This window comes from Sparus aurata, chromosome 18 (genome assembly GCF_900880675.1).
Source record: "Sparus aurata chromosome 18, fSpaAur1.1, whole genome shotgun sequence".
NCBI lineage: Eukaryota > Metazoa > Chordata > Actinopteri > Spariformes > Sparidae > Sparus > Sparus aurata.
Window position 1 is genome coordinate 20,457,932 of NC_044204.1, and position 12,736 is coordinate 20,470,667.

At 42.5% G+C, this 12,736-nt stretch overlaps 2 protein-coding genes across 3 annotated transcripts; one reads left to right on the plus strand and one right to left on the minus strand.

Moving 5' to 3' along the window:
- Positions 1–247: 247 nt before the first annotated feature.
- On the minus strand, positions 248–3,688 carry hbegfa (heparin-binding EGF-like growth factor a). Of its 2 annotated transcripts, XM_030397433.1 has the most exons (6): positions 3,356–3,687; positions 2,350–2,595; positions 2,050–2,248; positions 1,799–1,954; positions 1,579–1,667; positions 248–1,449 (listed from the first exon to the last, which is right to left on the minus strand). In XM_030397433.1, exons 1-5 carry the CDS (start codon positions 3,396–3,398, stop codon positions 1,595–1,597), a joined length of 717 nt encoding a protein of 238 aa, XP_030253293.1. In that variant the 5' UTR covers positions 3,399–3,687; the 3' UTR covers positions 248–1,449; positions 1,579–1,594. The 2 variants fall into 2 exon arrangements, with proteins under 2 accessions (XP_030253293.1, XP_030253294.1); XM_030397434.1 differs by lacking the exon at positions 1,579–1,667 and having other exon boundaries at positions 3,356–3,688.
- A 1,795-nt stretch (positions 3,689–5,483) lies between these two features.
- On the plus strand, positions 5,484–12,260 carry rufy1 (RUN and FYVE domain containing 1). Its single transcript, XM_030396469.1, has 17 exons — positions 5,484–5,814; positions 6,117–6,296; positions 6,553–6,670; positions 6,764–6,865; positions 7,300–7,423; positions 7,523–7,584; positions 7,842–7,977; positions 8,172–8,273; positions 8,370–8,486; positions 8,633–8,800; positions 8,888–8,985; positions 9,075–9,194; positions 9,736–9,865; positions 10,192–10,286; positions 10,375–10,423; positions 10,507–10,584; positions 10,674–12,260. Exons 1-17 carry the CDS (start codon positions 5,484–5,486, stop codon positions 10,815–10,817), a joined length of 2,154 nt encoding a protein of 717 aa, XP_030252329.1. The 3' UTR covers positions 10,818–12,260.
- Positions 12,261–12,736: the final 476 nt, after the last annotated feature.

Consider the following 12,736-nt stretch of genomic DNA (forward strand, 5'->3'; position numbering starts at 1 on the left):
AATTGTTGCTCATTCCGCTTAAATTGAATTGTTTATTTTATTTGGCAATTCTGAGGTTTTCGGTTTCCTGATTTTTACGGAAGGTAAACTAGAGAGCACAGCGCGTTGATGTAAAGGAGTTAAACGAGACAACATTTCTGATCTTTTTTTGTTATTTTTTATTTTGCTCTGAAAAAAAAAAAAATCACATAAATAAAAATCACTTCAAAACTGCAGGACAGGATTTGAAAGGGTGGAACACTTGAATTCACATTTCTTTTTTTTTTTTTGCTTGCAGCTGAACATGGATCTGAGTTACTTCAAAAAACATATTCATACCAGATTCTTCTACAGTGCATTCGATATTTGACTTCCCTTTTCAAAAGTTTCTTAACAATACGGAGTGCACAGTTTTGTCATTGCCTTTAATCAATTGACAGTGCAATGTATCCTAATGACAGACACTGACACTGAGGCACAGGACTACGCCTTATGCGGCACGTAGAGGTCGAAGAGCAGTGCTTGCCCCTTACTCATCACCACTGCTGATGTGCCTTTGAGTAATGCCCTGAACCGCCCCCTCCCAGCCTCTAGTCCAGATCTAGACAGATCGCAGCGGTCGTACTGGGCAGCCTCCGGGTGTGAATGTGTGTAACTGAAAAAGCATTGCTTTCAATGAAACCACCCTGAAGAGTCTAATCAATGATCAATTTATTAATCACAGTGCTATTGATCATCTACCAAGTGCCCAAAAAAAAATGAAAGCCAGAAATCAGATGTTTATGCATTTCATATGATAATATCTCAAGGAGCTTCTGCATCATTTGCTTTTTTCTGTTTCATAAATAAATATCATATCGTCCGATAAGGAATATAAAAACAACTGTAACATCATTATTTCAAAAACTCGTTGAAGGTGGTTAAAATCTCTATAAATACAGTTAGCTTAAATAAATAAATTAAAATTATAAATATACTGTTTTACTGTACACAAAACAAAACAAAAAACTGAAAAAGATGGACTTGTGCAGGAAAATACAAAATGCTGTCTGTTGAGCAGAAAACAAAAAAAATCCAGGTTGAGCTCTCGTTGTTAAAAATTTTGTTCAGTTCAGTCTCAAACGACCTCTTTTCACACAGTCAGGAAGCAGCACAGAGTCGAGACACGTTCCTTCTTCTGCTTCTTCTTCTTCTTCTTCCTTCGCGCTTATTCATCACCTGTTGCTCGTCACACCTCCAGTCCATCCTCTGAACTGTTAGTATTCCAGTTTCAGGCGGGCCGTCTTCCTCCGAGGCCTGCAGGAATATGTTCAGCTGCCCGTTCGGTTTGTGCTATCTGAACGTCTAAGCAGAGGGGTCGGGCTAGACAAACAACCTCTGTTCCCTTCTTCATGTACGATTCCTCCAGGACCTCCCTTCGCGGTTCACTTCTCTATTTTCTATTTTGAGGTAGAATTTCCGCATCGTTGCCTATCACGAAAAACAAAGACGAGAGGAAATGAGCAAAACCTTGTTTCATCTCAGAAAAAAGGAGAGGAAAAAAAACAATGCAGATGTTTGTCAGTGTATGTGTCTGTCGCCCTGCTCCTCACTACTCACCTCTCTCTTTGTCTTTTCAGTGGTTGGACGCTAACCCTAGTTTGACCTTCTCCTCATTCTCTACATCATACGCTCCCCGCTTGTGAAACCTGCAATAAACAAAAAGAAAAAGGAGCTTGTTCAGACTATCTTCTTAGTGTCTAGTTATGCCCTTTATCTGTATGTGTGTTTGTGCTTGTCGGTGTGTGTCTGTGGGTGAATCCATGAGTCGTTTCCTTACCTGAGCAATAGTAGAAGGCCTATGATGACGAGGCAGACGGACGACAGCACCACGGCCACCACGGCCAGAGCTGTGGTCCGGTTGTAGCCCTCTTGACGCTTCTCCGAGGGCAGCGTGAAGAACTGACACCTTTCTCCTGAGTAACTCGGGTCGCACCTGCACACAGAAAACAAAAGGGGGGTCGCTTAGTTACGGATTAATAATTCAGGGGCGTGAGGTCACGTGCAGGTACAGGCAGAGCTCGCACTTACACACAGGACGGGGCGCGGAGGTCCCTCAGGTACTGACAGGTGCCGTGAATGCAGAAATCCTTGTACTTCCTCAGGCAGGGGTTCCTCTTCTTCCCCTTGCCCTTTCCCTTCTTTCTCCCCTTTCCTCTCCTTCTCTTTCCCTCAGTGCTCTCAGCCTCCAAGATGGCAGACGGGTCTTTGGGTTTGCTCGACATGGCGACTAAAGGACACAGAAAAACACACATCACATTTAACCGTCTTTGCTGAGAAAGCAAAACAGGGTGGAGAATTGGAGGCAAAAGCCAGATCTGACATCCGTACCTTGTGGCAGTTCATAGTCTCCAGACATGCCGTCGTCGTACTCGTCTACGTAGTACTCATCATAGTACTCGTCCTCGTCCTCGCCCTCCTGGCTGTACTCTGCCGTTGTTGCTGTGATGCTCGTCCGGCTCTCTTCCTCTGCCCTCTTGTCTTTGGTCGTGTCCAAAAACTGGAAGACGGCTCTGTGCCGCTGCCGGTCGCTTTCATACCTGTCGACTGCAGCGCCGCTCGCCATTCTGGACACCGCTGGAGGAGACAGAAAAAAGTGTTTGGAATTGTTAGAACTGCATGCGGGCAAGACTCAAAACTCAAAAAGTCTTCCTGGAGGGGACAATCAGTGAACGCAGGTTAGTGTGCCAAGGTGGGCCGGACCTCTGAGGACAAGTTGAAACATGTTGTGCGGGAAGAGGCTCCAGGCAGGAGTTTTTTGGGCTTTCAGTGCAATCCCTGTTAGGAAACATACAATCTCAGACACAGGGCACAGTCCTTAAGGGCTGGTAGCCATCACTGCCTTGCTTCAGAGGCACTTCGGCAGATTTGAACCTGAGCCAAGACTAGAACTAGGGAGCCTCCCTCAGAGGGACTGCAGGGGCAACATAGTAGGGTGTGGGGGCAAACAAAGTTGGCATATACTTTCTGTGTCTCACGCACACGCACACACATGCATGGACAGACAGTTAGCTAATGTCAGGCAAGAATATGAGTTAAAAATAAATGTATCCAGTTACATAAAGCATGCTCTAAAATAAGAGAGATGACCCCATTAGCTCCTGAATAGCCTGGCATCGTGAAAAAAAAACGCCGTTGCCTTAAAGGTTATGAAGTTTACAAGACATGTTGTGAGCTCGGCCATGCTTGAGCGGTGGGGACAGCCCAAAGACAGGAGGAAGACGGTGTGGCACAGGTAAGACACGGAGAATGTCCCCCCTAAATAAATAAATAAATAGGCCTAAATAAATGAGTCGCTCAAGGGACAAACAGAAACATGAAGGCGCACGAAACTCACCCAAGGCGTGAAGCAGCAGGAGGACGACACCGAAGATCCTCATGACGGAACAACTCCCAGTGACTTTATTGGAGAAGAAAAGGGTTGAAATAATAAACGAGGATTTAAAAAAAAGTCGTATTCCTTCCTCTTGTCCCGGTGCTCAATAGTCCTTCGCTTCTTCCTTTCTCTCCTTTTTTTTTTTTTTTTTTTTTTTTTGTTTCTCTGTCGAAGTTTGTCTGTGGATTAATTCCGCTTGTTCGCGACCTCTTGTCTTGGTTGCGCCTTCAGAGGGGATCAGATGTTTGAGTGTGAGCGGAGCGCAGTGAGAGAGCGTCCGGACAGAGGCACGGCCGTATTTATGGGGCTGCTCAGAGCGTCACCACGCCTCCACTCTACTGCTGCTCCCTAGGAGGCTGCACTGATGGACTGTTAATCACTTTGGTGTGGAGCTACAGCACATAGGGATTTACTCAGGTATTAATATTTGAGTGGATGTGCCCACTTTTACTCTTTGCCTACACGTAGTGCATCCAGTGGAAGTTTCAGTTTCAAGTACACGAGTAATAAATATGAGTCTGTTCCTCCCACCCTCTTCTTAAAGCTTTAACCTGCCAAATCAGTCTTTTTTCAAAGTACTTTAAAAGTGTAATATGTAGTTCTTGGGAAAGACATTGTAATCCGAGGAGAAAAGATCTTCATTGACTGTACTAAATAATCAAACTTTCTTTGTTTTCATGACTAAATAAACTGAATAAACAAACTGACCTTAAAGGACAACACAATTCCATACTTTTTATATATATATATATATATATATATATATATATATATATATATATATATATATATATTTGGTGGACCCTGCTCCTTTTCTATCTTCAAACAGTGTCGAGGGGACCTTTTTTAAAATATAGATATATCTCTCTCAAGAGATATATATATATAAATATGTCTGCATTTGTATTATTACCTCATTCATATTGTTAATATTCAATTTCTTCTTCGTAACTACATAGTGCCCCTTTAAAAGTATGTATTTGTTAGTAATACACTGTTTTACCATCAGTCTGCTGACTTCGCTTTCTTTCAGCCAGTGGTTCTCAAACTTTTTCCTCGTATCTGATAGGAATTTAATTTGTCTTATTACAAAAGTGTAGGAACCAGAAGACCCAAATCTAATACATTAACAATATCTCTGTTACTTATGGATCTAATTAAAGTGAAAATCAATGATTCCACTGGGGAACGCCTGGAGTCCCACTTTGATAAAATAGATAGATAGATAGATAGATAGATAGATAGATAGACAGACAGACAGACAGACAGACAGACAGACAGACAGACAGATAGATAACATAAAACACAAAAACTGAGGTTGGTCACAAAAAAACACAATTAAAAGAGATATAGCCATGGATAACTAATACAATAAATGAATGCTTAATAGTAGTAGTAAAACGTGCGCCATTTTACTTGTCCTTGCCCCTTCTCTAAGCCTCGCAGTCTACACTCTGGCTCAAGAGATTCAGTATTGTATAATCTGGATGAGTCTGGTGGCTTAAGCATAGACACACACACACACACACATAATTATATATATGAGTGTATCAGTCAGACAAACCTAAAGTAAAATAATAACAGTAATATAGGACAATGGTGGGCTAACACAACCAATGATACAGAAAAATATATAGCTTCGAGGACTAATTTCTCAAGGCCTAGAGATAATAAAAGCACCTTATGAGACTTTCCACAGTCAAATAATGTGCAGCTTGACTGCGCCACCACGTGGTAGAGGTGGGAACTACATGACAGATGCTCTGATTGTACTTTTAATCTTCAAGATTCAAGTCAAGATTAGTTTAGTTCAAATTTAAGTCAATCCTATAACCAAAGAAGGGCAACAAATAAACGACAGTATACAGAAGACAGTAAAACACAACATTGCATTCGAAAGGGTTCTTGTGGAAGAAATATATAATAATTTAGTTAAAGAAACAGTTGAAGTAGACATATGTCTGTCTCCAGTAGGTGGCGCTGTGACCTTCAATACACTCCAACGAAGAAGAATAAAGTTCTCACAGCGCGCTTGATTGCTCCGGTGTGGTCACGTGAATCCGCCGGGCGGTGGGGAGGGGGGACAAACATGGCCGACGAAGCAGGGGAAGTAAACACAGCTGTTGAGGATGGCGAAGCAGAACTCCACCAAGACGAGCCTGAAGTTTCGGAACCCGACATCGTCGGTGACGCCGGCGGCAGCCACGAGCCAGAGCCGCCGGAGAAGACTCCTCAGCCGCCGGCAGAGAGCAGCTGGTCGGCTCCGCTCCTGTCTCTGGCTCGGAAGGCCACGGAGACGATTAGCAGCGGGGTGAGCTACGCCGCTGCCCCGAGGAACCCCTCGCAGGGGTCCGCAGCGAGCTCCCCGGCAGAAAGAGAGCCTGAAAATGATCTCAACAGCACCTCGAAAAAGCTCCCAGGTAGGCTGTGACTACTCTTTACCTCTGACACTGAAACTTACATTTGATTTAAGTTGTAAAATACTGCAGCCACAAAGTCCATTTCACTAACTACTTCCCCCGACGTCTTGTCAGCTGTCAGTGCACATGACAAGAGTAAAGCCTTGATTTTACGGGTTGATGTTCATGCAGAAGGACACACTGTCCTCTCTGCTTTTGAATCAGCATGTAATGGACATAAGCTGTCATGACACCTTCCCCAGGCCTGCATATGCGTGACTAATCTTATTTCAATGCTTTTTCTTTGCCTACATTCTGTACAGTTCTGCCTCCCAAAGACCCCATGTCAATAGAAAGATCCAACCTCCTCAGCATGATGAAGCTGAGCATCAAAGTATTAATCCAGTCCTCCATGAGCCTGGGCAGGACGCTGGACTCGGAGTACCCTCCCCTGCAGCAGTTCTTTGTTGTCCTGGAGCATTGCCTAAAACATGGGCTGAAAGGTGACACATACCACGATGCTGTCCTTTTGTGCCACAGATTAACTTTCCGGAAGAAAGATAGAATTCCCCCCCAGGTTGTCATACACTGACACTTTGGATCGGTGATGGACCTGAGCCACAAACCCAGAACCTCAGTATTTGACAACCTGAGGATGAGACTCAGTCAACTACCTTGTGTTCATTGTGTATCTTAAAAGCGATCTAATCCCATGTCAGAACCAGTTCTAGAAGTAATTGCTTGGTTTTCTTTTTTCAGCCAAGAAATCCTTCATTGGTCAGAACAAGTCCATATGGGGTCCTCTGGAGCTGGTTGAGAAGTTGTGTCCAGAGTCTGTCAACATTACCACAAGTGCCAGAGATATGCCCGGCATTAAGTACGCTATACCACAAACATTTTTACATTAAATGTAAGATATACTGAAAAATTGATTTGACATCTGTTTTTTTTTCTTTTATTCTCTTTTCAGGACTGGTTTGGGAAGAGCCCGGGCTTGGCTGCATTTAGCGCTCATGCAGAAGACAGTAGCTGACTATCTGAAAGCTTTGTTGGACCGCAAAGATCTCCTGAGGTTAGAAACAGTTAAACTATGTGGACTTTAAATGGACCTGTGTTATATATTTTGTTGAGCTGTGTGTTCTCACACCAGAGAGAGACATCATTTTATCAAAGTTAATGGTGCATTTCATTTGGCTGCCTGTTGCCATAACTTCCGGGAGAGAATCAGTGAGTGAGGAAGGAAGTTGAGTGGAACTAAACGTAATGTGAATAGAACTTTGATGCATTACCTCGCTGTGAATATGTCTGTCTGAGCCATGTCAGATAGATCTTCATCAGACAGTGGTGGTCGATTAACAACGAAGACAACAATTCCCTTGACGCCATGCTACTTGTTTTGTTCTGTTTTGACTGAGAGACCCCTCGCAGCAGAAATTACATACTCTCCAATGTTTTCTCGTTTCTCTTTATACCCTTCTTCAATCCTCTTTGTCTGTCTCCCTCTAGTGAGTTTTATGACTCTGGAGCATTGATGATGGAGGAGGAGGGGGCCGTGATGGGGGGCCTGCTGGTGGGCCTTAACGTAATTGACGCTAACCTCTGTATTAAAGGGGAGGATCTTGATTCTCAGGTGGGTGCTGGCCGGTCTGCCGAACAGTCGCACATCATTGTCTTCATGAGAAACAAGTCAATCAGGATACATAGTGATCAGTTTCTCTTCCTCTCATAGGTTGGAGTCATTGACTTCTCCCTATATCTGAAAGACCCTGCCAACAGTGAGACTCCAAAAGAGTATGTGTTAGATTGCTTTTCATCATGTTTAAACTGCTCTTTGTTCTTATTGTAGTTGTTTTAGTTAGTTAGTATTTTAGTAACGCCTCATCAAATCAAAACCAATCAAATGTTTTAACCCAAAATCCCAATCTCATTGCCTCAGTGTGCTTTACAATCTGCACAGTGAACAACATCCTCTCTCCTTAGACCCGCGATTCGAATGAGGAAAAACTAGCATTAAAAACAAACAACCACCTGTTTTATTCTCTTTTCAGTGATTCCAAGATGACAGCCATATTGGATCAGAAGCACTACATTGAGGAGTTGAATCGTCACCTCAGTGGCACCGTCACCGACCTTCAGGCTAAGATGGACTCTCTAGAGAAGACCAACAGCAAACTTGTAGAGGAGGTCAGGCACACTGTGTGAACTGTTGTGTGACCGTGCTTGTATTAGGATGATGTGACATTGTTTATTTTTTTAATACATTCATCTATCTAAAAGGAGGGCGTTTCCGCTCTAAAGTCAACATGGCATATCCGTGTGTGTTAGGTGTGTTTCGGCTAACTGATGACTGTCTGTGTGTGTGGTTTTGGTTTCCTCAGCTGACAGCAGCAACAGACAGAATCAACTCTCTGCGGGAGGAACATGAACAGCTGAGACAGGAGAATGAGACAATTATGCAGTCCAGCCAGAAAAAGGAAGAGGTCAGAAAGCATTTTCAAGTCACAGCAACTTAACCACTCCTAATCTAAAAAACCGATAAAAGACACAAACAAACTATATGGCTTTTGTGTTTCCAGGCAGCCCTACAGGACAGTCAGGTGGAGCTGGAGACGTACAAACAGACCCGACAAGGCCTGGATGAGATGTACAATGTTGTCTGGAACCAATACAGAGAGGAAAAGCGAATTCGCCAGGTGAGGGGCCAACAGGATTTAGCAGGAGAATTGGTGTGATGAAGTACGAAATTAGTCTTCATACTCCATTGTTGGCACAAAGTTAAACAAAAGCATGAGCAGATTCTGACTCAAGTCATTTGTATGTTTGCAATGCATGATGTCAGGAGCTGGAGCGTGAGCTGGAGCTCCAGGTGGGCCTGAAGCAGGAGATGGAGGTAGCCATGAAGCTGCTGGAGAAGGACACGCATGAGAAACAGGACACACTGGCAGCCCTACGCCTCCAGCTCGACCAAGTCAAGACTCTTAACCTGCAGATGTTCCACAAAGCTCAGGTAAGACACACCTGAATACACCATTTCTTCCTCTTAAACGCCCACTCAGACAAAAGGCGCATTAACACAGCCTGTGTGGCCCTTCAGGACTCGGAACGAGAAGCAGAGAAAAAGCAGGCGAAGGCTGTGCAGCTGGAGCAGAAGATGGATGAAATGGAGAAAGTCATGATGGAGCTAGAGGAGAGGTATGCGTCCGCATGTTGCTGTGTGTTAATATGACTTAGTATTACTCAACATTAATATGCTGCTTTTTTTTTGTTTTTGTGCACCACAGACTACAGAACTCAGAGCGAGAACGCAAAGAAAGTGACCAGTCTGACAAAGATATGAAGGTGGAGCTGGAGGGAAAAGTGGATGCTTTGCAGAAACAACTTACTGACCTGGATACACTGAGGTTAAGACTGTCACAGTTATGACTATAAATATATTCTACTGATTTGGCCAGCATGAGTACACGCTAGACTGAGGAGAAGTAACACTTTAAAATCTGCTCCAGCAGTAACTTGAGTAACTTTCTGTACAATTTTAACTGAAGAAGAAAATGTCGTAATTAGTTTACTTGGTAGGAGAGATGAACTTCCTTTAAAGGTGCAATGCATTTACTTTTGACTCCTTCACATCTTGAGTTTCATCAATAGTATACGAAAGATCAAATATTTACGCTATAAAATATCTATACATTTAGAAAACTATATCAGAATTCATAAGGGCAGCAGTAATTTGATGTCAGAATCTAAATAAAAACTTAATATTAATGGGATATATGCTTAGCTTTCAATTTGAAACTTTTATGTAAATTAAATTAAAATTAATTTGAAATCGACTTGGTAAAAAAACACAGTTTTGCAGATGTTAAGGCAATATCTTTCAAGCACTCTTATACATGTCCTGCTCACATAGAAACGTAATAATCATCATATCTCTTCTCTCCTCAGGCTGGGTTTGGAGAACGAGCTGCGCACTGAGAGGGAACAGAGACAGAGCCTGCAGAAGTCTCTGCAGCGGGAACAAGACAACAGCATCGAGCTCCGCACACAGCTGCAACAACTGCAGGGCCTGAACACGGTCCGTGACACATATACACACCAGGGTTACTGTCAACTCTGGAAGTGCATTCTTATTTCGAAATGATTTGAAGTCATTGTGTGCAGTGCAGTTTGATTTGCAGAACTGAGTTGTGTACGATTACCAGACACATGCAAATAAAAACTTGGAGATTGCTTTTTGATGACAGGTTGATTTAAACTCTGGGTTCAATTCCTGGTACCGTTTTAGGAGTTTAGTAGTTCGTGTTCCAATATTTCCGTTAATGTATCAAAAATATTAATGTACTTGCACCTGTACAGTATTGTGTTGTCATGGTGCTTGTTCCCTGTTAATTGTTGGTGCAGGAGCTGCAGGAGTTGAAGCAGGAGAAGCAGCAGCTGCAGCAGAGATGTGAGCAGCAGGAACAGGCTCTACAGGAGATGGGACTTCATCTCAGCCAGTCAGTACTATAGATGTTATCTTTTTTGGTATTCCTGGGTACAGTTTCATTTCCTAAAGGTTTTTGTGTTCCTTAATCTTTCTCAAAGGTCTAAACTCAAGATGGAGGACTTCAAGGAGGTCAACAAAGCTCTGAAGGTAAAATGTGAAGGAGTTAAGAATAGTGAATGACTGATGATGTAAAATTTGAAAAAAACTAAAAAGATCTATTCTCCCGTCAGGGCCACGCCTGGCTGAAGGATGATGAGGCCACTAGTTGCAAACAATGCCAGAAGGAGTTCTCTATTGCACGCAGAAAGGTAGGCTCCTTTCAATTGCATTGAATTTGTATTTCTTTAAAATGCATCTTCAGGGCAGTGTCGATAAGCTGTCCGTGTTTGTGTTGCAGCACCACTGTAGAAACTGTGGAGACATCTACTGCAACAGTTGTTCTGGTAACGAGCTGGCCTTGCCCTCGTACCCTCGACCTGTGCGGGTGTGCGACATGTGCCACTCCCTCCTGCTGCAGAGAAGCTCCTCCACGACTTCCTGACACGACACCTTCAAGTTTTTACAAAGCGCTTTCTAACACTGCACATACTCATCCACTATGATTTTAACTACCATGTTACTACTTACGTCGACAGAAAAATGTCATCAAATCTAATGGAAATGTGATTTGGTGTTCCCTTTCCACTATTACCTGAAATTCAGGAGCATTAGTTCATCTGTATTAAAAAAGGGGCCACCTTTTAACACTGATGGGATGAGCCAATATGCAAACTGTATGTTAAGGAGAGTTGACTTTGCATAGAGGTCAATAGAGTTTAGAATATTTATGTGATCAAAATTTCTTTATAGACACTTGATAAACTGAGAATTTCAGGGTGAGTAATTATTCTAATTCAAACCATGGATGTATATTTTGTTCAGGTCCTTCCAGTTAATTTTGGTTTACAGCTGTTGTTGAGGATCATTTGTGTAGCTGGTTTGCATGATCTGATGTCATCGTGTTGTTCTTGCATCGTTTTCAATATTGCTCCAGGACCATTACTGCAACTGACTGATCGTGTTTTGTGAGTCAAAACTTTGTAACCCAGGAAAGAGACGGGAAAAATATCCACATAGAAGTTAGCCTAACATGGTTAACGTTGTGAAGGGTGTCATTTAAAATCACACCATGATTTATTCCCCAAAAACTGACCAAGCATTTTTGTTGCTTAAACTAAGCAAACTGTGACAGAAAGCTCGAGTGTAAAGGAATTCAGGAAATACACTTTCCTTGGTGTATAATCATCTGAAAGTAGGAATCATGTTTTCAATGCCTGAGAATTGGCTTATTCTATCCTTGCACAGCATCCAGCATGTTTCCACAGCAGCCCTGAACAGACAAACCAAACACTGACTAGAAAGGGTATTTTGCAGTTGCAACCTTTTAGCGGCAACCACTATAAGGGCGAATGAGATGAGGGGTATTCAGTCTTTGGCCATCCGCAACCTCACTGCTAGATGCCACTGAATCCTACACAGTGGATCTCAAAGAACCCTGACAGTTATTCTACTGAACATAAAAACACTAACAATTAGTTCAATGGTGGATACGAACCCTGGTTGTTTTTCGTCAATTGCAGAAAGATCATGGAGCAACATTAATTATGGTGTTGCAAAATGTAAACCTACATGGCGATAACAGATAGACCAAGCTAATCCAGAGATCGCTTGTACTTTGATATTGGTCAACATTCATGGATCTATTCTCTAACAATATTTACAACTATGGCCCCACTGCTGGATACATGCAAACATACTGTGTAAATGACTGTAGAATGTTAACAACAATCTAACTATTTTAGAATGTATTATATGCGCAGGGTTTTTGTGGATTGTGTTAACTGCTACAAAGCCATTTTCTTAATTTGGGAATGGTGACCAAACATTTTTTATCTAGATATTTGATAAATGAATAAAGCCTCCCTTTTTGAAATGCTTGTTTCAATTAGATATTCCAGACTGTTTATTCACTTTGTGCACAGGAAATACAAATAGCATTTGAAGCAGTAGAAACCTTCATGTCAGCAGATTTGAAATTCAACCAGAGAAACCGCCCTGTGATACCTTAAGAAAACAAAACATGCTCTGACCATGTGAAATCTCAAATTTAGATCAACATTTAAACAGGAAATAAAAAGGCTAGACACTATGTAAAAGATGAAACAAGGTCTAAACATCAGAAGGTAGACATTTTCTGATTCTTTTGTTCATGCACTCAGACATTGAAATGAATGTTACAACCACCAGCACAGGATGAGTTAAGTTTGAGGAGCCGCCAGGTGCTTGGAGAACAACAGAAATCAACACATGTCCTGGTAATGAAAATTTAAAGCGCGGTTTCTGTGACGTGTCAAACAGGTGAGGAATGGGGACGACGAACAGCGCTTCTCTGACACTTCTTGTGACGCCAGATCTCACTTC

Coding starts and splice junctions, on each gene's coding strand:
- hbegfa (XM_030397433.1), bottom strand. CDS start 3,398: ATGAGGATCTTCGGTGTCGTCCTCCTGCTGCTTCACGCCTTGG. Junction 2,596..3,355: donor CCTGCTGCTTCACGCCTTGG/GTGAGTTTCGTG, acceptor TGTCTCCTCCAG/CGGTGTCCAGAATGGCGAGC. Junction 2,249..2,349: donor AGACTATGAACTGCCACAAG/GTACGGATGTCA, acceptor TGTGTCCTTTAG/TCGCCATGTCGAGCAAACCC.
- rufy1 (XM_030396469.1), top strand. CDS start 5,484: ATGGCCGACGAAGCAGGGGAAGTAAACACAGCTGTTGAGGATGGCGAA. Junction 6,671..6,763: donor AGAGATATGCCCGGCATTAA/GTACGCTATACC, acceptor TTCTCTTTTCAG/GACTGGTTTGGGAAGAGCCC. Junction 9,866..10,191: donor AACTGCAGGGCCTGAACACG/GTCCGTGACACA, acceptor TTGTTGGTGCAG/GAGCTGCAGGAGTTGAAGCA.